The sequence below is a fragment of the Schistocerca piceifrons genome, chromosome 1 (genome assembly GCF_021461385.2).
Source record: "Schistocerca piceifrons isolate TAMUIC-IGC-003096 chromosome 1, iqSchPice1.1, whole genome shotgun sequence".
NCBI classification, from domain to species: Eukaryota; Metazoa; Arthropoda; class Insecta; order Orthoptera; family Acrididae; genus Schistocerca; species Schistocerca piceifrons.
Window position 1 is genome coordinate 150,296,221 of NC_060138.1, and position 27,125 is coordinate 150,323,345.

General features: G+C 39.6%; 1 protein-coding gene across 3 annotated transcripts in view; it reads right to left on the reverse strand.

The window, feature by feature from the left end:
* Nucleotides 1–27,125, reverse strand: part of LOC124789396 (set1/Ash2 histone methyltransferase complex subunit ASH2-like) — a 126,769-nt gene that overhangs the window by 55,690 nt on the left and 43,954 nt on the right. For all 3 annotated transcript variants that reach the window (XM_047256735.1, XM_047256744.1, XM_047256752.1), the window contains exons 2-4: nt 5,770–5,973; nt 5,508–5,686; nt 615–787 (exon numbers count right to left, since the gene is read on the reverse strand). In XM_047256735.1, the coding sequence (XP_047112691.1) occupies nt 615–787; nt 5,508–5,686; nt 5,770–5,973 (556 nt within the window). The remainder of the gene's footprint in view (nt 1–614; nt 788–5,507; nt 5,687–5,769; nt 5,974–27,125) is intronic.

Genomic DNA, 27,125 nt, shown 5'->3' on the forward strand with positions numbered 1-27,125 from the left:
CAATCTGTGTGAAATGAAAACAAGAACTGAAGAGGGGCAATGAAAATAAAACAAAAACTGTTTCAATGTCTACTGCTACAACTGCTGAAATTATTGAAGACAGTTCTCATAACTGTAATTTTCACCACTAATCCTTTTTTCTGGCATCAAGAAAATTGCAACTCTGAAAGAGAAAAGTATCAGAATAACTGTGAGCAATATTATGCTTGCTCTAATTATTTGCAATGAACAAACCATATTTTATTACATATTATGAGCTCAAAGTAGACAGGTTTTCAATTACAAATTCCAAGGGCAGCCCTACAATTTGTACTCATAAATTGACTTTCATACTTGGTGATGATATGTTCACATAAAAAATAAATAAATAAATAAATAAAAGCTTTATTGCGATCTTCACATTACATTTAAAAAAAGTTCTGTGACAAATGTTTGGATGAGATAGTTCACAGGTCTATTGCAATGACGAATATAATATTGATAAACAAGGCAATGAGATGGTAAAAAAGGCACCACTTAATTAATAGTTTACCGTGTCTGAGCCATAGAACAGAATTACACAGTGTTTTATAATTTTTCAGTGTTTTGTCATACATAGAATATAATAAACTTACCGTTGAATGCCATGACTGAGTAACACGGCGTGGCATTGTTGTCATGCCTTCCCAATGAAGATCAATAAATGGAACAATTTCTTTATCTTTAGAAAACATTGTCCTGGGTGTGCCCTCTTTTGCACTTGCATGTTTTAAGTTTCCTAAGGCAGTTACACACATCTGTGTAAATGCTGTAATAAAGATTTGTTTAAGTGGCAAGTACAAGTAATTACAGTAGAAAATTAGAAATATAAGATTACACACACACACATCATACACTCATGCACTATTAATTCCAGTATTCAGTGCAACCTTCACTGATGTGGAATGTCCCAGTTATATGTTCATAAAATACTTATTACAATCTGATATCAATGTGCTGTGTTAGAGAAAAATCATATGAGAATGTGGGTAAGAGGAAAGGATTGAGAGACAATGCTGCTTTGTAGAATTTTGCACAAAGCATAATTCATCCATTGGTAACAGTTGGGTTAAGAACCATGAAATAAGGCTGCAAACATATACATTTTAAACTGAAGACATTTCCAAGGGCAGATGTGGAATTTGACCATAATTAATTGCAAAAAAATATAGGGTATCAAGGAGAAGAGACATTGATAACTTGCAAGAACCAGTGGTTGTTAAGAGTTTCAAAGGGTGCATTAGGCAGCAATTGACTGAAACAGGAGGAAAGAATATAGTAGAAGCTGAATGGATAGCTTTAAGAGATGAAACAGTGAAGGCAGCAAAGGATCAGACAAGTAAAAAGACAAGGCCTAGTAGAAATCCTTGGATATTAAAGAAGATATTGAATTTAATTGATGAAAGGAGAAAATATAAAAATACAGAAAATGAAGCAGGTAAAGTAAATACAGATATCTAAAAATGAGACTGGCGAGAAAGTGCAAAACGGCTATGCAGAAATGGCTAGAGAACAAACACAAGACTGCAGAAACATGTATGACACGAGGAAAGATGGAGACTGCCGATAGGAAAATTAAAGTGGCCTTTTGAGAAAAGAGAAGTTACTGTATGAATATCAAGAGCTCAACTGAAAAACCTGTGCTAAGCAAAGAAGGGGACGCTGGAAGGTACAAAGAATGTAAAGAGGGGATACACAAGGGAAATGAACTTGAATGCAATATTACAGAAAGGGAAGAGGAAGTAGATGGGTATATGGTACTTCAAGAAGAATTTGACAGTAGACTGAAAGATTTAATTCAAACGAATGCCCATGAACTAGGCAATATTACCTCAGAACTACTAATATCCTTGGAAAAGCCACCCATGACATAATTATTCCACCTGGTGTGAAAGATGTATGAGACATGGGAAACAACCTCAGACTTCAAGAAGAATGTAATAATTACAATTTCAATAAAGGTAGATGCTGACAGCTGTAAATATTACCTATAAGTTCAGTAAGTCATGGATGCAAAATATTGAAATGAATTATTCACAGATGAATGGAAACAAACTAGCAGAAGCTGCTCTCAAGGACAATCAGTTTGGATTCCAGAAAAAGGTAGGAACTCATGTGGTGATATTGACCTCATAACACACTTTAAAAGGTAAGTTAAAGAAAGGAAAACTTATATTTACAGCATTTGTAAACTTAAAATTTTTTTTGATATCAATATAATAGAAGGAAACATTCCAAGTGGGAAAAATTATATATAAAAACAAAGATGAGGTGACTTACCGAACGAAAGTGCTGGCAGGTCGATAGACACACAAACATACACACAAAATTCAAGCTTTCGCAACAAACTGTTGCCTCATCAGGAAAGAGGGAAGGAGAGGGGAAGACGAAAGGAAGTGGGTTTTAAGGGAGAGGGTAAGGAGTCATTCCAATCCCGGGAGCGGAAAGACTTACCTTAGGGGGAAAAAAGGACAGGTATACACTCGCACACACGCACATATCCATCCACACATACAGACACAAGCAGATATATTTCTGCTTGTGTCTGTATGTGTAGATGGATATGTGCGTGTGTGCGAGTGTATACCTGTCCTTTTTTCCCCCTAAGGTAAGTCTTTCCACTCCCGGGATTGGAATGACTCCTTACCCTCTCCCTTAAAACCCACTTCCTTTCGTCTTCCCCTCTCCTTCCCTCTTTCCTGATGAGGCAACAGTTTGTTGCGAAAGCTTGAATTTTGTGTGTATGTTTGTGTTTGTTTGTGTGTCTATCGACCTGCCAGCGCTTTTGTTCGGTAAGTCACCTCATCTTTGTTTTTATATAAAAATTTTTTTGGCAATATTACCGGGAATATTTTGAAATTCTGAAGGCAGTAAGGGTAAAATACAGATAATGAAATAATATACACAGTTTGAATAGAAACCAAATGACAATTTTAAGATTAGAAGGGCATCAAAGAGAAACAGTGATTCAAAAATAAGTGATAATTAAATGGACACTCTAGCTGCAAACAGGCGTTGATGTACTTCATTGGGGATATGTTGAAAATGTGTGCCCTGACTGGGACTCGAACCTGGGATCTCCTACTTACATGGCAGACGCTCTATCCATCTGAGCCACCGAGGGCACAGAGGATAGTGCACCTGCAGGGACTTATCCCTTGCACGCTCCCCGTGAGACTCACATTCGGGCACAGAGGATAGTGCACCTGCAGGGACTTATCCCTTGCACGCTCCCCGTGAGACCCACATTCCCAACATGTCCACACCACTACATTCGTAGTGCGCCTAATAGATGTTTGCCCATCATACTCATTACTCGTGGTAGATTAATGTACATTAACGCCTGTTTGCAACTAGGGTGTCCATTTAATTATCATTTCATTTCTAGCAAAGCTGCATGGTCATCTATGGTAACTGTTCTTTCGGGAACAGATACTACCATCAAATATAGTAAAAAATAAGTGACACAGGATTGTAGCCTATTCCCAATGTTATTAAATCTGTAAATCAAGTGAGTAGTAAAAGAAATCAAAGAAAGCATTGGAGAAGGAATTTGTGTTCAGAGAGAAGTAATAAAAACTTTGAGGTTTCCAAGGACAATGTAATTGTGTCAAAGACAGCAAAGGATTTAGAAGATCAGTTGAATGGAACTGACAGTGTCTTGAAAAGACGATATAAGATGAACATCAAGAAGAGCAAAACAAAAGTAATGGAATGTAATGAAATTAAATCAAGTTATTGTGAGGAAATTAGATTAGGAAATGAGAAACTAAAAGTAATAGACGAGTTCTGCTATTTCAGCAGTAAAATAACTGATGACAGCTAAAGTGGAGAGGATATAAAATGTAGACTGGCAATGGTAAGAAAAGTATTTTTGAAGAAGAGAAATTTGTTAGTAGCAACATAAATTTAACTGTTAGAAGGTCTTTTCTACAGATATTTGTCTGGAGTGTAGCTTTGTATGGAAGTGAAACATGGATGATAAGAAGTTCAGGCAAGAATAGAAAAGAGGTCTTTGAAATGTGGTGCTACAGAAGAATTCTGTAGATTAGATGGGTAGATCATGTAGAAAATGTGGAAGTACTGAGTAGAATTGAGGAGGAACGAAATTTGACGCATAAGGGATCAGATTATAGGACACAATCTGGGGCATCACGGATGCATCAATTTAGTACTGGAGGGAAGTGTAGGTGGAGGGTTAAACTTGTAAGAGTTGTAGAGGGCGAGCACAAGATAAATGCTGTAAGCAGATTCAAATGGACGTAGGTTGCAGTAGCTATTCGGAGATGGTGAGGCTTGCACAGGGTACTGTAACATGTAAAGCTGCAGCGAACCACTAATTAGACTGAAGACCATAACAACAACAACATGAATTTCAAATAGTCAGACCTGTCATTTGCTGGATCTTGAACTTGGACAATATCAAAAATTGGATACAATTGCATTTAAGAAAAAAATGAAATCTCCCAAGGAAATTTCTGGAAAATATTTTGTTCTTAGCAGTGCCAAATTTTTCACAATAATATTTTCTAAAACAAATGTTTTACCCACATCCCATGTATGTTATTTTATGGTGAATGATTATCAACAAAATGAAAAGCAAGTTGAACTTAGTTGCTGAAGCACGATACCAGCAAGACAATTCCATCAGATGTGCAACATACCAATTTCTGGATCCACTATCATTACTCCACAATGAAAAAGCATTTAACCATTCAATCTCTTTAAGTTTTCTGTGCAGCACTGCCAAGTTTAGGTTTCTAAAGAAGTTGTTCATTATATTAAGAAATAGTACAGCACAAGAACAAAGATTTTATGAGTTATTGGAGCAGAACTATCATTTGGTAATGAATCCTTATCAAAGGTAATTACACATCTTTGAACATAAAAACACATTAATTTTAACAATGACAACAGTAATCAGTGTGAAGAAAAAAGTATGACTACACAAATTTCAATCAAACATGTAGAGGGATGAACATGTGAGCACCACAACATCAATGGACACTTAGAGATGCATGTTACATGCCTGATAAGTTTCACAAAATCAAAATGGTTAAAATAAGGCCTCCAGGACATGAAAATTAATAACAAATTAGCTGTGTAACTATTACAGCAACTAAAAAACATAATCTGCAAGAAATGATGAAACATCTATTAATAACCAAAACAAGCATAATTTCAAAGTTAGGACAACTTTTCCAAATGCTTTAAGCATTATTCTGTTATCCCAGTGCACGAAGGTTAAAAAATATTAAGCTGAAATTTATGGCTAACAGTTTTGAAAATAATTTGCAAAATATTACCACAATTAAGTTTTGAGGTTTCTAGAAAGAGAAATTAGTAATTATTCCAATAAAATGTATTTAATGCTAGACTAAAAATAATTCAAATGACTCCAATAAGTATTAGAACAGTTATGTATTTTAATGTTAAGGCCTAATTTACATTTTAAATAGACACACACACAAAAACTGCATGCAACTTACCAGCCTGGTTTTTCTTGAAACTTTCCAGTCCTGTAGGAGAACAGTTTTTGCACACAAATACGTAGTTCATCATGAAAGGCACAAGCTTTCCAAGCTGAAGACCTATACATGACTCGTGGTACCAATGTAAGCAGCTGGCACACAGCAGTTCTACAATGTTTAGGTTACGCTCCTTGCCACTTTACAGAAAGACAAAAGAAACATAACAATGTTTTGAAACGTTTTAAAAGTTCCACATGTTCTATTTGATCCAGTGACCTACCAGTAACAACAACCTTTCCTCTCTGGCCGCTGCTTGGAGGCTGTTTTATTTCCATTCTTCCCCTCCCCTACAGGTTTCAATATTGTTGTTCGTGCAGCATCACTGTCCCCAGTTCCCACAGTCATCTGTTTATTTTTCTGTGCCATTTCCTCTTGGGGAGGACCATTCTCCTTAGCGTTAGTGCTTTCTTCTTTATTTGATTCACTACAAGTTTGAAAACAAAATATTTGACTATGGAACAACTTTAGCTAGTAACAATAGAAATTTGTAGCTAGGAGACAACAGTTCCAGGAAACTTACATCAAAACCATTCACCTCATTTGCAAAGTTACACATAATGGAAATAATACTATACTGTCCCAATAAAAAAAGGACAGCTCACATTACTAAGAAATTTCTTGTTGTGACATATTAATAAATGACTGTTTGTCTGTCACACACACACACACACACACACACCTGCATTCACTACTTCCATGACTCAAAAAATCTATGTGCATCATTTTCCATTAGGCTGCACAGAAGCCCTGTTGTTTTTGCCTTCTGATGAATCACATGAACATGTACAAAGTAAACTACTTGTTCACTGCCACCTAGATTGTGATGAAACTTGTCTTAATGCATGGATACACTGCAATGTCAAAACAACGGCACACTAGGAGGACGTAAGAAATAGTTCCTTTATTAGGATATAAGAAATAATTAATTAGTAATGTGAGCAGTCTCATTTCTTTAGTACCATTAGTACACTAAAAGGGCAAGAGCTCATATCTTTCTAAATGGATGAGAAGATGATGGAACCACTTTCCTGAAGATACAGAACGCAATGTACAGTGTATGAATTACATGACTGCATTTAGGTTATTAATATATTGTCAATGTAATAGATTTCATGTTGAATACAGGTGTAAACAACAATATGTCATGACTGTGCTGAAGGATGATTTAGGGAAACCTTGTGCAACGTAAATTTGAATGAAATTGTTTTTCTGTTTGGCCAACAGTTTAATCACTAATTAATGTCAAAGCTTTTGTTTATTCGAGTAGTCTTTGGAAACTGCATATGGCTGGAACTAGCAGCCACAAGCAGAAGTCAGAACTTGCAGCCACAAATGACACTTCTTAGTTAATATATACAATACGTGGCAGGTATGTAAATGAAAACTTATACCATGATCTCTTTGGTAAATAGTGAAATTACAAGCAGACAATGGGTGTCAGTACAGTGGTGAAGAACCAGTACTGTCAATAAACACACACAAAATTAGGAAAAACTCTCCTAGCTTTTGGAACTGTTCATTCCTACTTAAGGGAGAAATGAAATCAGGGGAGATTAAACAGGAGAGCCAGATTAGTCACTCCCATGTGAAGATGATGAAGGGAGATTTCACAGCATATGTGTCCCTTTCAAAATGGAATTTAGTGAACTGCCTCTTCTTTTCTAATCTTCCTCAACCTGTCTCTCCTTCCATTTTGTTTCCTTAATTGAATTTTTATCTTGTTCACAAATTGCAGAAACTTCTGAACATTCCACACCAATTAAGGCCATATAAGCATGGTCTTTTCGGAATGCACGCCTGACCAAAAAGTGATTCTAGTGGCTGGAGTCTAAGGTTTTTGTTAATCACACCTTTTGCATTCTTTTGTTGATATTTCCATAGAAACTTTCATTCCCTAACACATATGCATTATATCTAAACGAGCAGTAAAATACCAGTTTTCACAGATTTAGCTATAAAATTTTTTTAATATAAGGAAATATTTTCTTAAATATTTTCATCCCCTAATACATGCCCTTAGGGGCTGAATTTCCAAAAACAAAGAAACAAGTATTTTTTTAATTTTTTTTTACTTCTAACAGAGGAGCAAAATACAAATTTTCACAAATTTAGCTTTGAAAATGTGTTCATAATGAAATGATTTCATGAAACTTTTCAGGCTTTATTTTGCTTCCTTACAGGGTTCAATTTCCAAAAACACTGAAATGTGTATTATTCTATTTCTAACAGAGAAGTCAAATACCAATTTTCATATATATAGCTTTAAAAATGCTTTAGTAGTCCTTTAACAATGATTTATTTTTTTAAAAACTTTTGCCCAATATTTTTTTACCCCTCTTCGTGGTTGAATTTACAAAAATGCTGAAACTTTTTTTTTCTGACTGAGAAACCAAACACCAATTGTCATAGTTACAGCTTCAAAACTATCTTAGTAGCAACATTTTTAAAAAAATCTTTCATCTCCGGTTTCACCCACTTAGCTGTTTGGGCTGAATGATGATGAGTCAGTGAATCAGTCTAGTCCTTATTTAGCCTCTTAGGGGTTGAAACAACGAAACAAATGTTTTTTTTTTTTTAATTTCTAACCAAGAAGCCAACTACCAATTTTCATAAATTTAGCTTTAAAACGCTTTCACAATTGAATATTTTCATTATAAATTTCATCATATATTTCACCCCCTTAGGGGCTGAATTTCCAAAAACAGTACGATGAGTATTTTGTTTTACTTCTAAAAGAGAAGCCAAATACAAATTTTCATTCATTCATACTTACATGCATACATAAACATATGTTCCATAGATCATGAATATGATGTTTTGTAATGATGTGGAATGTGTCACTTTAATATGAGTTTTCTTTATACAAAATAGTTAGGGTTTTTTTTTTTTTTTTTTTTTTTTTTTACAGTTACTTTTTCATATCTAAAAATTCATCTGTTGAATAGAAGGATTCATCATTCACAAATTCTTTTAACAAATTTGCTTTTAAATGTAGGTTGGCTCTATGTCAGAAATGACCAAAGATTTTTGTGGCACATAATTCAGCCCTTTCTGTGCCAAAGTCAGATTTAACCCAGAATAGTGAAGATCATCTTTCTTCTAGAGTTGTAGCTATGCATTTTGCTGTTATTTTTGAAGTGGGGTGGATTATTAGTAACAAATTTCATAAGTGAATACATGTATTGCAAAGATAGTGTGAATATCTCGAGTTCCTTAAATAAATGTCTGCAAGGTGATCATGGGTGGCCTCCAGCTATTATTCTGATTACATGCTTATGTGCAATGAATACTTTTCCTCTTAATGATGAATTACCCCAAAATATGATGTTGTATGAAAGCAGTGAATGAAAATAGGCATAGTAGGCTAATTTATTGATATGTTTAGCACCAAAATTTGCAATAACCCTAACAGCATAAGTAGCTGGACCTAGCAGCAGATCATTGATGTGTTTCTTCCAATTCAGTTCCTCATCAACACACATGCAGAAATTTTGAATATTCTGCCTTAGCAACAGACTTCAGTTCATAGTCTATATTTGTCAATAGTGTTATGCCATTTACTGTACAGAATTGTATATGCTGTATTTTCTCAAAATTTAGTGAGAATCCACGAATCCATTTACAGAGAAGCACCTAATAATTTTCTGAAAGACATTATTTACAATTTCCTCAGCTGATTCTTGTTTGTTGTGTCTGGTTACTATACTTGTATCATCAGCAAAAATTAACTAACTTTGCACCATATGAATATAGAGTGGCAAGTCATTGATATGTATTACAACAGTAAGGGGTCCAAGACTGAACCCTGTGGGATACCATTCTTAATACCTCCACAGTTAGAGGACTGTTAATTTCAACCTTCTGCCTTCTTTCAGTTACATATGAATTAAATCATCTGTGCACTATCCCTCTCATAACCAGAGCTGAGGAAGCTCGGCAGTTAGCTCGACTCCACACACTGCGGGCTCAAGAATACGGTCGCCGAAGATATGACGCGAGCCACCGTCCTGTTGTCTACCAGCCTGGTGACCTCGTCTGGATCTTCACTCATGTTTGGAAGGTTGGTCTCTCTGAGAATCTCCTCAGGCACTACTTTGGACCTTATAAGGTTGTAAGACAGTTGCCTAATGTTACTTATGAAGTTGCAGATTTCGACCCTGACACTAGACGACGAAAGATCAGAGATATGGTCCATGTCCTTCGAATGAAGCCCTATAATGATCCTGCAACCCAGGGTAAATTTGAAGCTCCAGTGACAGGCAACAAGCAGAAAGGTGATGAAGAGTGTAGCGGCAAGGAAAGTTCTAAGAAGATCACCGCCAGGGCGAACATTAGTCATCGGGAGTTGGAGCACACAGGACCGATGACTCGTTCCCGAACTACGAGGATGTACACCGAGATGCTGTTCTCTTACGGAGGGAGCAATGTCACAGAAGCAGCAGAGTAGCACAGTCACTGTAGTGTAGTGGTTATGATAGCAGACTGTTGCATTGAGGGTCACGAGTTCAAAACTCACCTGAACTGTAAAATTTTAATTTCTCACCTGGACTGTACAATTTTCATTTCTATATTTGTTTCAAGTACATTCTAGAAGTATCCACAAACATCAAGAATCGTTGTACTGGAATGTTCTATAACTGTATATATACCGTATGTGTTCTGGTCGGAGGCAGTTCGCTCCACGCTCCTGTATGTGCAAGTGCTGGATAAACCTTTGTTAAGTGAAATTAGTGTTAGGCATTCAGCTAATTACACCTTCTTCTACGTGACAATATTATGAAAAGGGTAGATTACTACTAACTGTACAGATGACATGATGCGATGCAGACATGCACAATGAAAAGACTGTTACACATGAGCTTTCAGCCATAGCCTTCTTCACACACACACACACACACACACACACACACACACACACACACACACAGAGAGACAGACAAAACCACCATCTCTGATCACTCCACCCGGAGCGCAACTGACAGGGACAACAATCCAAACTGGGTCATTGAGGGGGAAGGGCAGCAGGTTATGGATGAGGAAAAAGGAATCAGCACTGCCTGGCAGAGCATGGACGGAGTAGAGGTAGCAGGACAGAGCTGCCAGGTGCAGTACTGGGAGACTGTGGGGGATGGAGGAGTGGACAGGGAATGAGGAGTGGAAAGGAGATCAGAAAAGGAGAAAGACCAGTGGGTGCACTGGCAGAGAGCAGCGCACAATGAAGGTGATGGTATTGTGTCCCAGGTACAAACAGCCAAATTGAAAGTCGTAATTAATTACAACTTAGAAAATTTATTCTGAAATCAAGCGTAATCACTCGTGTTGATGTCTGTAGCCAAATTTCATCTCTGGTAAACACTATCACAGTAACATAGTCACGACTGAGAGGAGACTTGCTCCATACTCCAGGAGGCCCACCATACGACTCCCTTTCTGGGCCATGACAATGTGTCTTAATCATGTGGGGCTGCATCCTGATTGACTCCAAAGGTACGACTGCTGCCTATCTTGCAGTCCCCCACTGTGATCACTTTGAAGCATGCTGCACTGCTGCCACTGGAGAGTTCACACATGGTGTTCAAGTAGGCGGTGGCCGTGTCTTACGTGCAGCGACCACGCTTTATGAAAGCACAGCACAACAGAGGTGATGTGAACTGGGAGGAGGTGATAGGCAGAGGGGCCAAAAATTGTTAGGTGGAAGGTGTGGAGGCAGTCAGTTACCATAAATTGAAGACGCGATGATTTTGGGAGCAGAGAATGTGTTATAAGGATAACCCTCCCAACTGTGCAGTGCAGAAAACATGGTGATAGTGGGTAGGATCCATGAGGCCTGGATTGTGAAGCTGCCACTGACATCAAGTATGATTTGTTCAACTGCTTGTTGTGCCATGGAGTGGTTCACTTTGCTCTCGGCCACAGTCTGGCAGTGGCCATTCATCCTGGTGGACAGCTGGTTGGCAGCTGTACCAATATCCAAAGCCGAGCAATGATTTCAGCAGAACTGGTATACAACATGGTTGTTTTCACTGGTGGCCTGGCCTCTGATCAAGTAGGATAAGCCTGTGACAGGACTGGAATAGCAGGTGCTAGATGAGTGGACTGGGCAGGCCCTGGATCTTCCACAGGGATATGATCCCTATGGCAAATGGTTGTGATTTGGAGTGGAAATGGGACTGGGAGTTGCAAAGTGATGGGATACTATATTGTGGGGGTTGGATGGGCAATGAAACACCATTTTAGGAGAGGTGGGAAGGATCTTTGGTACAACTTCCCTAATTTCAAGGCATGATGATAGATAACTAAAGCCCTTGTGAAGGATGTGGTTCAGCTGTTCCAGTCCAGGTTGGTAAAGGATGACAAAGGGGTTGCTCCTCTGTAGTTGGTTCTTGGTGGTGGTGGTGGTGGTGGTGGTGGGAGGACTGGGGAGGGAGGGGTGTAGGGATATGGTATGGGAAGTCTGTTTGTCAATTAGGTCTTGGGGGGGAGGGAGGGGGAGTGCCTATCCATGAAGGCCTTTGTGAGACCTTCAGCATGCTGGGCAAGGGAGCTCCCATCACTACAGATACAATGTATGATGGGACTTTTTGCTGTCGCTGGGATGGCAGCTGTCAAAATGCCGGTACTGTTAGAGGTTGGTGGGTTTAAAGTGGACAGAAAGGTATGGATGCATCCATCAGAGAGGGGGAGTTAACATCCAGGAAGGCAAACCAAGTGAAGTAGATGGGAGAGAGGTGATGAAGTTGTGAAGGAATGAGGATAGGATGTCCTGGCCCTGAGTCCACATCAGGAAGATATCATCAGTGAACCCAAAAACAGACCAGGGGTTTGGGGGTTTAGGGAGGCTAGGAAGGCTTCCTTTATATAGCCCCTAAACAGACTGGCATAGGAGAGTGCCATGCGGGTGTCCTTGGTGGTGCCTCAGATTTGTTTGTATACCTGCCCTTCAAAGAAGTAGTAATTGTGTGTTAGGATATAGTTAGTAAGGTGTATGAGAAAAGAGGTGGTGGGTTTGGAGTTTGAAGGACACAGAGAGATACTGTTCAACAGCAGCAATGCCAAGGGCATGAGAACTGTCCATGTGTAGGGTAGTGGGGTCAACAGTGACGAACAGGATCCAGGAGGTAAAGAGATGGGGATGGTGGAAAGTCGGTGAAGGAGGTGGTTTGTATCTTTGGTGTGGGAGGTTAAATTTCAGGCAATAGGTTGGAGGTGTTGGTCAATGACAGCTGAAATTCTTTTAGCAGGAACAAAATAACCACCAACAATGGGGCATCCAGGATTGTTGAATTTGTGGATTTTGGGAAACATATAGAAGGTGGGGTATCATAGGGATGAGGAGGAAAATGGATTCAGGGGAGAGGTTCTGGGAAGGGCCTAAGGCTTTATGCAGGAGTTTATGCTGGATCTAGAGCCCCACCCCCTCCCCCTCTACCACCAGCTTTTTTTTTTTAAATTGTGCAGATAGGTGTTATTACAGCACATTCTCCACTCCTGAAATCATACTGGCCTCAACCTGTGATAATATACTGTTTCCACACCTTCCACCCAATAGGTTCTGCCCCCTCCATCCTATTACCTCCACCCAACTCACATCCCCTCACCCTTACTGTGCACAGTTCTCTGCAAATGCAACCAACCATTCTTTTTCCCTTCCCTGCTCCTCTACATTTTTCTCCCCATTCCCCACTCCTCTCCCACCCCTACTAGATACTGCAAACTCTGCCAGTCACTGGTCTTCTCTCTGACTTAACATGTCCTGTTTACAGTGAGCAGAAATCTTATCATTTTCATAATACAGAAGATAAGCTGAGGCAGTATTAGAATAAGAAAAAAAGCATACATATGAACAGAAAGAAGTAGCAATAGGGAATAAAGGTGAAAGGAAAAAGAAGAAAGTCCAGATTAGATTAAATTTACTTTTAGCTCACAGATCTCTAGTGAGGAGATTCTCAAGGACATAGAGCACATCATAAAACAAGAATATACAATATAGGAAAGGGAGTTGGAAAATAAGTTTCCCTTGTCAACTGTGGGCAGAGTTGTGTGATACGGGCAAAAGATGATACAGCAGGTGAACATGCACCGATACACCATTGGGTAGAGGTCGACCGCGATTAAGCAGATGGCGCTGTCGCAGTGCCTGCGCAAAGCAGAGGCCAGCCACTCAGTCTTTTCCTGGAGCGGAGTTGTGGTCAAAGGTAGAAGTGAAAGCTGTTATCCGCTATGAATGGGCACTTGGAGTATCAGGCACAGAAATTCATAACCACCTTGTTGAGGCGTCTGGGTCAGGTGTGATGTTGAGGAAAATGGTGTGGAGATGGTGCCAGCAATTCAGCGATGGACATCACCAAGTACAGGACATACCGAGACCTGGATGGACACATACGGCCACTACAGATGCACATGTCAGGAAGGTGGATGACATGACTAAAGCGAAATGGCGTACCGCTATCGATGGAGTAGCGGTAGAACTTGGAATTGGACATGAGCAAGCTCACAAGATCATCCATGACATTCTTCAATACAGGAAGGTGTCAGCACGATAGGTGCCCCACCAACTGACCCCAACACACATGGAACAACGCATGGCATTCAGCCTGGAACAGCTTGTGCGTTACCATCTAGCAATGACCTTCTGCTTCGGATTGTGACAGGGGATGAAATGTGGGTCCACCATTACACACCCAAATCAAAGGCCGCATCCATGGAGTGGAAACATCCGTCATCACCTGTCCAAAAGAAGTTCAAAAGCCCTCCGTCTGCAGGTAAAGTGCTACTCACCGTTTTCTGGGACGCCAAAGGAGTTTTGCTGCTGGAATTTCTGGAGGATGCAACCATCAATGCTGTACAGTACTGTGCCACTCTGTCGAAACTAAAAGAGGTGATTCAGAAAAAGCAGCCTGGCCTTCTCAGATCTGGAGTTTTGCTGTTAGATGACAATGCGAGACTACACACGGTGACGGCAACACAAAACCATGTGGCAATTCTTGGTTGGGAGAGCCTACGCCACCTGCCTTACAGTCCGGATCTCACACCAAGTGACTTCCATCTGTTTCCTGCTTCGAAGAAGACTCTCAGCGGAAGGCGCTTTGGCAGCAGTGGTGACGTCAAACAAGCCGTTCAACAATTTTTCTGTACGCAACGCCTTGATTTTTTCCTGGAATGCTTTTTGAAGCTTATAAAGTGGTATGAGAAATGTCTCAATGTACTTGGAAATTATGTAGAAAAATAAAGATATGTCTTATCTTTAATGTCTCATCCTTTTTTTTTTTCTTTCACACACAACTCTGACCACAGTCAACAAAGGAAACTTATTTTCCAACTTCCCCACGTATATATTTACAACAAAAAAGAGATATGCTTGTTTTAATATACTTGCCAAGTTACAGTTAGCAACTGATAGGTGCCACCAGAGGCATGAGCGATGTGTCACATGGACCCGGCTGCTAGCAGCATGAGGTTTTGCCAGTGGCTGCAAGCCAGTCTTTAATAGTATAGAACATAAGCACTTAAAAATTTTGCCTTGGTGCTACCTGGATATTGTCCTGGCTGTAGGCTTCGACTACCTGGTTACCATTACTGGCATTCCTTCTGTGTTCAGCTTACAACAAATTTGGCTTTGTTTATGGATTACATGTTCATATTAGGAGTGGACATAAAAGATAAAAGTGGTGATTAGGTCTTACCCCATCATGTTTACAGTGGCACATTCACACACAGTGCCAGTGTTATGGATCCTAAGTTTCTGGAATTTGGGAAGCAGCAGCTCCACTCACAACAGCAACAGTCTGCAGCTCAAGAGGAGAAGTACAAACCTCTGATGTCATTGCAACAGCACACACAACATCAGGACGCACTCATGCAGATTGTAACACAGCAGCATCAATAACACGATTTCATAGACACAGCTCCCTTCAAGAGCCTTCAGAAGGGAGGAAAGTCTACCTCTGCCATTTTGAACTGTACTGTTTTGCTTATTGCATTTCTGATGGGCACCAAAGTGCATTGCACACCTTATAGTTGTCATTTACACAAAGTGGTGCAGAAATTTTAACCCCTCAAGAACCACAGTGAATTGTCTTTCAATGAATTCTGAGCTCTATTAACCAAATACTATGGTCAGCAGATGCATCTTGTTGCAGTTAGGCTACAGATTAATCAGTGTTGTAAACAACATGAACAGTCTTACACAGCTTGGGCTGCTGACTTGCAAGATCTCACATTCAAGTGCAATTTTATATATGTGGAGTCACTGATTTGAAATGGGACTTTATTCCTTGCCCCTGACATGGAGGTCAGAGCTGAAGCTTTAGCCACGTCTAATCCTAGTTTTGGTGCTGTGCTTAAAATTGCTAAGTTTAAGTTGAGCATGCCTTTACAAATGAGGTTCAAGTTGCTCACATAGTTAGCTGCTGTCACAAGCAGTGGTCACCTGATAATTCCAACCCACCATCCTGTGTTTCTGCCTCTAAAGTCTCACCTGGGTTTATGGGTATCCAGATCGCCACTGTCTTGTAAGAACTTAAATACACCATTCTACTGCCTCCCCCCCCCCCCCCCCCTTCCTAGCACTGAGTGACTTTTTTTGTTACGATAATTGGGTATGTTGGAAACATGCTGCGTCCTCAGTGTTGCAATGTATTTCATGCAAGTCCAAGCACCTTCAGTACTATTCTGACTGTGGCAATGGGCATCCAGAAGCAGATGCCTGTATCGTGCAGTGGACTTTAGGGTCTGTAGCAAACAGGGACACATCACGGTAGCATGCCAATAAGCAGCCCACTGACCACGTACCCAGGACATGATGACGGTACAGCAGTCGATAATGTTACCTCTGCATAGCACGCAGCTTCCTTGCTGCTGCAAAAGTTCACTTTGAACTTAGGCTCTTTGGCCAATCTGTGGAATTCCACATGTACACCAGTGCTGCCATATCTTTAATCAATGAGGATATGTATTGGTGGATTTCTCTGAATCCTTCTGCTATGCCAAAATGTTTCACAGCTTGTCTGCTTCCATTTGTGGTGCATGAGGCTGTTGAGGGGGAACTCACACAGTTTCAGGACCATGGCATTATCTCCCCAGTTCCACCAGTCAATGATTGGTTTTTTAATGACCACCAAGGTCATCAAACAGTTTGTTATGTATGTGGGGTGATTTTAACTTCACTATAGATCCCCAGTCTGACACATCCCTATCCACTGTCATGTGAAGTGGATTTCTTAATTAAACCATCAGGAGGCCATCATTTTTTGAAGACAGATTTAAAGGATGCTTATCTCCAACTGCTGTTCATTGATGCTTCACATTTGTTGTTATTTTTAAATATGCTGTTCTGCTTGTAGCAGGTCAATCGTCTATTATTTGTGGTTGGAAATGCACCAACGATTTTTCAGAAGTACTTGGGACAACTGATTCAAGGCCTTCCTTACTTTGTTAATTATTGGGATGACATTAATGTTGCATACTTGATGCATGTGGAACATCACATATATTTTGAATCTCTTTTTAAATAATTCCACAAAAATGGTTTACACTGTAGTTGGAGAAGTGCAGTTTTTTCCTCCCTATCATCAAATATGTAGGGGCAAATTCCTAGTGGGGGCAAATATGCATCACATATCCACGCCTGACCAAATCGATGCAATCATAAAGATGTTGGTTGCTACAAACCAGGTGCTGTCATTTCTGTGTAAAATAACATACTATACCAAGTCTATTCTTCAAGTGGTGCAGATTGCACATACCTTCAATCAACTGTGTGAGAAGGGCGTCAAATTTGTGTGGTCGGCTGCCTGTCAACAGGCTTTTCAGCAGCTTAAGAATGGTCTCAAGGTGGCTCCATTTCTGATACCATACACATCAGACCCAACATGTATTCATAACTCTTAAGGCATGCTTTTTAAAGTGCATATTTACTGGAGATTTTTTTCTTGTTTTGGTCCATACTACCTTCCCAAAAACACAGAAATCAAAGAGCCTAAAGTAAAAGAGATGTGTTTCACAGTATTGAATAGGAACAAGAGCTGACCATATATATACACTGAAGTGCCAAAGAAACTGGTATAGGCACTTGTATTCAAATACAGAGATATGTACACAGGCAGAATACGACACTGTGGTCGATATTGCCTATATAAGACAAAAAGTGCCTAGTGCAGTTGTTAGGTCAGTTATTGCTTCTACAATGGCAGGTTATCAAGATTTAAGTGAGTTTGAAGGGGGTGTTATAGTCAGTGAGTGATAGGACACAGCATCTCTGAGGTAGCAATGAAGTGGGGATTTTCTCATACCACCATTTTACGAGTGCACCGTGAATATCAGGCATCCAGTAAAACATCAAATCTCCAACTTTGCTGCACCTGGAAATAGATCCTGCAAGAATGGGATGAACGACGACTGAAGAGAATCATTCAATGGGACAGAAGTGTAACACTTCTGCAAACTACTGTAGATTTGATTGCTGCGCCATCAACAAGTGGCAGCATGCAAAACATTCAACGAAACATCAACGATATGGGCTTTTGGAGCTGAAGGCCCAAAACCTTGACAACTGCACGACACAAAGCTTTATGCCTCGCCTGGGCCTGTCAACACTGACATTGGACTGTTGATGACTGAAAACATGTTGCCTGGTCATTTCAAATAGCATCAAGTGGATGGGTGTGTACGCGTATGGGGACAACCTCATGAAACCATGGACCCTGAATATCAGCAGGGGACCATTAAAGCTGGTGAAGACTCTGTAGCGATGTGAGGTATGAACAGATGGAGTGATATAGAACCGCTGATATGTGTAGATATGACTCTGACAGGTGGCACATATGTAAACATCTGTCAGATCACCTGCATCCATTCATGCCCGCTGTGCATTCCGACAGACCTGGGCAATTCCAGCAGGACAATGTTACTCCCAACATGTCCAGAACTGCTACAGAGTGGCGTCAGCAACACTATTCCGAGTTGAAACACTTCCACTGGCCACCAAACTTCCCAGACACAACATTACTGGCCACCAAACTCCTCAGACACGAACATTATTGAACATATCTGGGATGTCTTGCAATGTACAGTTCAGAAGATATCTCCACCCCCTCGTACTCTTACACATTTATGGACAGCCCTGCAGGATTTATGGTGTCAAATCCCTCCAGCACTACTTCAGACATTAGTCGAATCCATGCCACAACATGTTGTGGCACTTCTGCATGCTCGCGGGAGCTCTACATGATATTAGGCAGGTATGCCAGTTTCTTTGGCTCTTTAGTGTATTTATTTATTTATTTATTTATTTACTTGTGCTAACCATTTCATCTCAGAGTAGAACTTGCAACCTATGTCCTCATTATTTTCTGGATGTATTCCAATCTCTGTCTTCTTCTATAATTTCTACCACCTACAGCTTCCTCTAGTACCATGGAAATAATTCTCTGATATTTTTAACAGATGTCATATCATCCAGACCCTTCTTCTTGTCAGTGTTTTCCATACATTCCTTTACTCACCGATTCTGCAGAGAAACTCCTCATTTCTTAACATACCAGTCCACCTAATTTTCAACATTTTCCTGCAGTGCCACATTTGAAATGCTTTGATTCTTTTCTGTTATGGTTTTCCCACAGTCCATGTTTCACTACTATGCAATGGTGTGCTCCAAACCCACATTCTTAGAAATTTCTTCCTCAAATTAAGGCCTACATTTGATACTAGTACACTTCTCAGCAAGGAATGCCTTTTTTGCCTGTGCTAGTCTGCTTATTATGTCCTCCTTGCTCTGTCTGTCATGGGTTATTTTGCTGCCTAGATAGCACAGTTCCTTCACTACATCTAATTTGTGATCACCAAGTATAATCTTTTTCTCCTTTCTACTACTTCTCATTAGTTTCATCTTTCTTTGATTTATAATCAGTTCATATTCTGTACTCATTAGACTCTCACTCCATTCAACAGATCTTGTAATTCTTCTTCACTTTCGCTCAGGGTAGCAATGTCACCAGCAAATCTTTTCATGGATATTCTTCTACCTTGAATTTTAATCTCTCTCTTGAACCTTTGCTTTATTTCTGTCATTACTCCTTTGATGTATATACTGAACACTAGTGGTGAAAGAATATGTCCCTGCCTTGCACCCTTTTTAATCTGAGCACTTCGTTCTTGGTCTTCCATTCTTACTGGTCCCTCTTGGTTCTTATACATATTGTGTATTACCCATCTTTCTCTATACCTTACAACTATTCTTCTCAGAATTTCGGACCTTTTGCACCATCTTACAATGTCAAGCACTTTTTTCAGGAGCCTCTGAATAGGTTTGATTTATCTTCAGTTTTGCTTCCATTGTTGTTGTTGTTGTGGTCTTCAGTCCTGAGACTGGTTTGATGCACCTCTCCATGCCACTCTATCCTGTGCAAGCTTCTTCATCTCCCAGTACCTACTGCAACCTATATCCTTCTGAATCTGCTTGGTGTATTCATCTCTTGGTCTCCCTCTATGATTTTTACCCTCCACACTGCCCTCCAGTACTAAATTGGTGATCCCTTGGTGCCTCAGAACATGTCCTACCAACGGGTCACTTCTTCTTTTCACGTTGTGCCACAAACTCCTCTACTCCCCAATTCTATTCAATACCTCCTCAGTAGTTATGTGATCTACCCAACTAATCTTCAGCATTCTTCTGTAGCACCACATTTCAAAAGCTTCTATTCTCTTCTTGTCTAAACTATTTATCGTCCATGTTTCACTTCCATACATGGCTACATTTCATACAAATACTTTCAGAAACGACTTCCAGACACTTAAATCTATACTTGATGTTAACAAATTTCTCTTCTTCAGAAACGCTTTCCTTGCCACTGCCAGTCTACATTTTATATCCTCTCTACTTCGACCATCATCAGTTATTTTGCTCCCCAAATAGCAAAACTCCTTTACTACTTTAAGTCTCTCATTTCCTAATCTAATACCCTCAGCATCACCTGACTTAATTCGACTACATTCCATTATGCTCGTTTTGCTTTTGTTGATGTTCATCTTATATCCTTCTTTCAAGACACTATCCATTCCGTTCAACTGCTCTTCCAAGTCCTTTGCTGTCTCTGACAGAATTACAATGTCATCGGCGAACCTCAAAGTTTTTATTTCTTCTCCATGGATTTTAATTCCTACTCCGAATTTTTCTTTTGTTTCCTTCACTGCTTGCTCAATATACAGATTGAATAACATCGGGGAGAGGCTACAACCCTGTCTCACTCCCTTCCCAACCACTGCTTCCCTTTCATGCCCCTCAACTCTTATAACTGCCATTTGGTTTCTGTACAAATTGTAAATAGCCTTTCACTCCCTGTATTTTACCCCTGCCACCTTCAGAATTTGAAAGAGAGTATTCCAGTCAACATTGTCAAAAGCTTTCTCTAAGTCTACAAATGCTAGAAACGTAGGTTTGCCTTTCCTTAATCTAGCTTCTAAGATAAGTCATAGGGTCAGTATTGCCTCACGTGTTCCAATATTTCTATGGAATCCAAACTGATCTTCCCCTAGGTCGGCTTCTACTAGTTTTTTCATTATCATCTGGAATGTCATAACTGCCTATTTGGTGCCTTTACCTTTCCTGAACTCAAACTGATCATCATCTAATAGATCCTCAATTTTCTTTGCCATTCTTACCATTTCCCTCAATGATTTTAGACATTCTGATGAAACGTCATCTATCCCTTCTGCCTTATTTGCTCTTAAGTCTTCCAAAGCACTTTTCAATTATGTTTCTAATACTGAATCCCTTACCTCTTCCCTATCAACTCCCACTTCTTCTTCTATGATTTCATCAGAGAAGGCCTCCCCCTCATAGACACCTTAAGTGTACACCGCCCACCAATCTGCTCCCTCTTCTAAATTTAACAGTGGAATCCCCATTGCACTCTTAGTGTCACCATACTTGCTTTTAACTTCACTGATGGGTGCTTTGAGTTTTCTACAAGCTGAGTCAGTCCTTCTGACAACCATTTATTTTTCAATTCCTTCACATTTTTCATGCACCCATTTTGCCTTACCCTCTCTGCACTTCCTGTTTATTTCATCCCTGAGTTATTTGTATCTCTGTATTCCTGAACTTCCCTGAACATTTTTGTGCGTCCTTCTCTTGTCGGTCAACTGAAGTATTTTTTTCTGTTACCCACAGTTTTCTCACAGTTGCCTGACTTGTACCTATGTTTTTCCTTCCAACTTGTGATTGTTTTTGAGAGATGTCCATTCCTCTCAACAGAACTGCTGACTGAGCTCTTCATTATCACAGTATCTACAGCCTCAGAGAACTTCAGCCATACCTCTTCAATCCTTTGTATCGCTGTATCCCAGTTTTTTATGCATTGGTTCTTCTGGATTAGTTGCTTGAATTTCAGCCTACTCTTCATCATTACTAAACTGTGATCTGAGTCTATATCTGCTCCTGGGGAAGCCTTACAATCCAATATCTGTTTCTGGAATCTTTGTCTGACCATGATGTAATTTAACTGAAATATCCCATATCTCGTGGCCTTTCCCAAGTATAGCTCCTCCTCTTGTATTTAGTATAACTAGCTGAAATTTATTGTAGAATTCAATTAGTTTTTTCTCCACTCTTATTCCTAGTACCAAGCCCATATTCCAAATAACCCTTTCTTCTAACTGTTTCACTACAACCACTTTCCAGCCCCCATAACTATTAGCTTTTCATCCCCCTCCACGTACTGAATTACTCAATCGATATCCTTATATACTTTGTCTATATCTTTGTCTTCTCTTCAGCATGTATATACTTGTACTACTGTTGTCATTGTTGGTTTGCTGTTGTTTCTGATGAAAACAACCCTATCACTGAACTGTCAACAGTAAATCACTCTCTGCCCTACCTTTCAATTCATAATGAATCCTGCTTCCATTACATGATTCTCTGCTGCTGTTGATATTCATCTGACCAGAAATCCTTGTCATCTTTCCATTTCACTTCACTGACCCCAATTATATCAAGATTGAACCTCAGCATTTCCCTTTTTAAGAGTTCCTAGCTTTCCTACCATGTTCAAACTTCTCACACTCCATGCTCTGACTCACGGAAAGTTATACCTTCGTTTGTTGTTCAGTCTTTTTCTCATGGTCACTTCCCCCTTTGCAGCCCCCTCCCCCCCCCCCCCCCCCTGGAGATCCAAATGTGGGACTAATCCAGAATCGTTTGCGAATGGGGAGATCATCATTAAATTTTTTTAAATGCGGGCCACACATCCTATGGATACATATTATGTCTTTAATACAATGGGTTTCCAGTGCCTTCAGCATCCTCAGCCTTTGACGATTGCTGATTCTTCCACTTTTTAGGGGCAGTTTTCCACTCCAAGAGTAAGAGAGTGCCCTGAACCTCGTTCTACTTCTCTGCCATCTCTGACAAGGCCGCTGGTTGAGTGAGAGTGAATTCTTTTGCCAGAAATCTTCAGCCACAATTGCTGATGAAATATTTAAGCAGTGGTGTCATTCAAATGTGGGACCAAGAACATTTTGATTACTAGTCAAAGACAGTACCTCTAGACTACTGGTGCATGGCTGCATAGTTCTTAAGGCAAGCAGTTTAGAGCCCAAGTTTACTAGACTTTTTTTTTCTGCCCATACTACCACCTCTGAAAATTGCCTATCCTACAGTTTTATTAACAACAGTACTAGTACATGCATTCCACAGTCAGATTATCAGAATGATTTTCACTTGTAACTTCAACTCAGTCTCTTTTGGATCAGGGTCTCTTAACTCATATTGATACATTTACCCTTCTCCATCCCTGAAAGTTTGTAACATCATCACGGAATCACCCCAAATACAGGGTGTAACTTAATTCTGTTTACAGACTCTGAAGACGGGTTCCATACACCAAAACAAGAAAAAAAAAAAGTCCAGTACACATGGGCTTTAAAATGCTTACCTTAAGAGCTATGATCACTTAATCAACAGCAGAGATGTACTTCACAGTAGCAAAGATGAACAAGTGCTAATAGTTCTTAAGGCTTGCATTTTAGACCCCATGTTTAGTGGACATTATCTATTTGTTTTTGTCCGCACCACCTCCTCCCAAAATGTGGAAAGCAAAGAGCTTGCAGTAGAAGTGATGTGTTCTGCAGTTTCAAATGAACAAGTGTTCATAGTTCTTAAGTTATGCATTTTAGAGTCCATGTTTATTAGACATATTTTTCTTGTTTTTGTGTAAGGAAATTGCTCTCAAAATCTGTAAATGAAATTTAGTTATCACAATTAATAAAATGCTCCGGGCTGCACAGAAGCACATGTGAATGAAATTTTTCTGCAGCCAATAATGAGTCAGGGTGTGAATTACACACTCAAAGAAGCTACGACCCCCTTGAAATGTCCTCCACAAATGGGGACGAACCTCCGCAAATGGGGATGAAATGTTGGATTTAAATGTGAAATCCATTCGACCATGGCACAACAGCCCAGAACATTTCATTAATTGTGACATTTCCAGTGGTGAAAAGATACACCTTGTATACATAAATAAATAAAAGATAGCAGCACATCATAGCCTTTCTGATATGTTTACCATGGCAACTCCAGTACAGAAAAAAAGTTTTATACAAATATACAGATCTCCTAGTAGTCAACTGTAGAGTTTCAATGTGGAATTAAATGTTATGTTAGATGAAGCATTCAGTGAATTCACTTACAGGATAGTGCAGTAAGTTATAAATATCCTTAAGGACAGTTATTATACAATGAGCCTATGTGGTCTGATTAGCATCTGTAATCTTAAATTAGAAATAAACTGCCCTACCATATGCCATAGTAAATCAGAAAAACGAATAGATCATGTAACCTCTCACAGTTTACATCATACATACAACAGTTTTGGGCAATTACAGACAAATAATTGAAATATCAGGCCATGACAAAGGTAAGGATAAGATAGCTGTAGAACTTTGTCAAATAAAACAGTTAAATGTACTGAATGACGTGCTAAAACCACAGAACTGGGAGTAAGCGTACAGGGCTGAGAGTAGAGTCTATAGGTGAAGAAGTGGGTTCTTTCTATTCTGTTCTTAATTACTGGGTAGAAATTTTCTATCCAGTGTATTACACAACAATTAATCAAAGGGACAAAAAGAGAACCAAAAAGGATTTTTGTTGGTGAGAAAAGAATTAAAATTGGTGTATGAGAATTTATCACACAAACACAACAGAGACTGCCTGGCCACATACAAATGCTGAAAGACAATGTTCACCTTGGACAGCATCTGAAAACATAATAACAGAAAAGAAGGAATACAACATGGAGTTAGCAAGATATTTAATAAAGATTAGGGTAATAAAGCAAACTACCACAAAAAAGAGCCCAGAAACACCACTTCGCCACTTTAGTAGTGACTAATCGTTTATTCTTGTTTCCAGCAAGTGAAAAAGAAATAGCACCAATAACAATGTACAAACAAAACAAAAAATTCAGAAGTGTTACGTAGTATACACACCAAGATACTTACAAAACTGTGCCCAATATGTGGTACAGCCAATGAACATATTAATAAATCTGACAGTGAAATAGGGAATATTTCTATAATGTCTGAAATAGAGTAAGGCAATTCCCATAAATAAGGGATATGAGAATAACAGTCCTTTTAATTACTGATCAGTCATTACTACATCTGTTTTATCATAAGCCATAGAGATATGCCATAAAAATAAGATCATGAATTTCACTGACAGAAACAACAAATTATGCAACAGGAAGCACTGATTTAGAAGGGACAGGTCAACTACGACAGCAACAGCAGATTTGGTAACACATGTGATAAGGGCACAAAAACAGAAGAATAAAGTCTGTTGACTTTTCTTACAGCTTTCTGAAATTTTTTGTAGTGTATCTCACAATATCCCGTTAGAGAAATTTCAGTGCTGTGGGATAAGGAGAGAAGATTTTTTTTTTTTTAATATGGTGGAGAGTGTCACCACAAAACACAGACTTATTAACATTTCCTTTGACTTTCAAGACGTTAAGAATGATGTGTGAAGTAGAGGTCAATGTTGGGCCCATTACTATTCATTTTGTATAACATGCCTGGGCTACCAGGAGACAAGATAATTATATAGGCTGGTGATACATCTAAGTAGCAACTGGCACACTGGTGGAAGAACTGAGAGCAAAAATGTAACACAATACATAAAATGCAGTTAGCTAACTATTTCACTGGGTGTTATATCTCGTGTAGCAAGATGGCTACATTCAGGACACTGTTCAGAATGAATTCAGAGGCTCACAGTACCTGATGCCCATGGTAAGCACTGCGAGTCAACTTTACCAGTGAAAAGATGGTCCGAAAGTTTGGTCAGGAACAAACAAGGAATTGCTGAAATGCAACAGGAATGAATGCAACCACAACCCTAGTAAACAAGAATCTGGGCTAAAGGCTAGCATGCGACTGACTCTGGACAGTGCATGGCTAAACCAGGAAAGTTATGATTTCACACACATTGCCAAATGTACAACTTCCCATCTGACAGAACTGCATCTCCCCTCTTTCAAGACACATGTACGGACAAAATTGTCCAGGCCTGTGCAAGAGTTGCTGAGTCAAGGGATGAGTGATGAAAGGGATCTCCACCAGGGGATCCCCCAAGGCCCTCTCTTCCAGCACATCAAGGGCAACATTTGGGTGATGATGAGCTGATGTTCCTCCCGAGGCTGGTGGTCAAGGACCAATGATGATTGGGGAGCAACATCTGCTGGCTGCTGCAGTGGTGGAAGGATGAACTCCATTACCAATAGATGCCTTTCTGATGAACAGTTCTTTGGGGTGGTTGATTTCACAGAGTGAGAGAGCAAAATATTCGGTTGGTGCACAGGTCTGTAGCATTTTGTTTTGCATGTTTGTTTTCTGGTTGCTATGGGTTTATTTATTGGTTGCCATTTTTTATTTGTAGTCACTGTTATTATCTGAGTTTACATATTGCCATTTGGAGATAGTGAGTGGAGTTGTGGATGGTAGAAAATGGAATGCCAAATGGAGAAATTGGGACATTTCTGACATATTCTTCTGTTTGAGTTCATTAGAGGAGTGACAACAGCAGAGGCAGCCAGCAACATTTGCACCATGTATGAAGATAATCTACTGGACAGAGCACTGCAAGATAATGGTTTTCTCATATTAAGGAGGATTGTTTTGGTATTAGTGACTCTTCACATTCAGAAAGATCTTTGTGTTTGATGAGGATCATTAAAATGCATTAATCCACTATGATCCATGTCAGTGTGCTCAAGAACCAACACATGTGATGAACTGTGATCATTTCACCATAATGCAACAATTGCACACAGTGAGGAAGGTTCAAAAATTAGGGAGTACAGGTACCGCATGCTCTAAGTCAAAATAGGCATATGTGCATCTCTGCTTGCTCATCATCAATTGGCTTATGAACAACACCAACCATTCCTATCCTGTATTGTCACTGGTGATAAAAAATATATCTTTATGTGAAAATAGGGAAAAGAAAGGAATGGTTGATTCCAGACAAGGCATGAACTCCCCGTACAAACACCTGCAAGCATCCACAGAAGATAT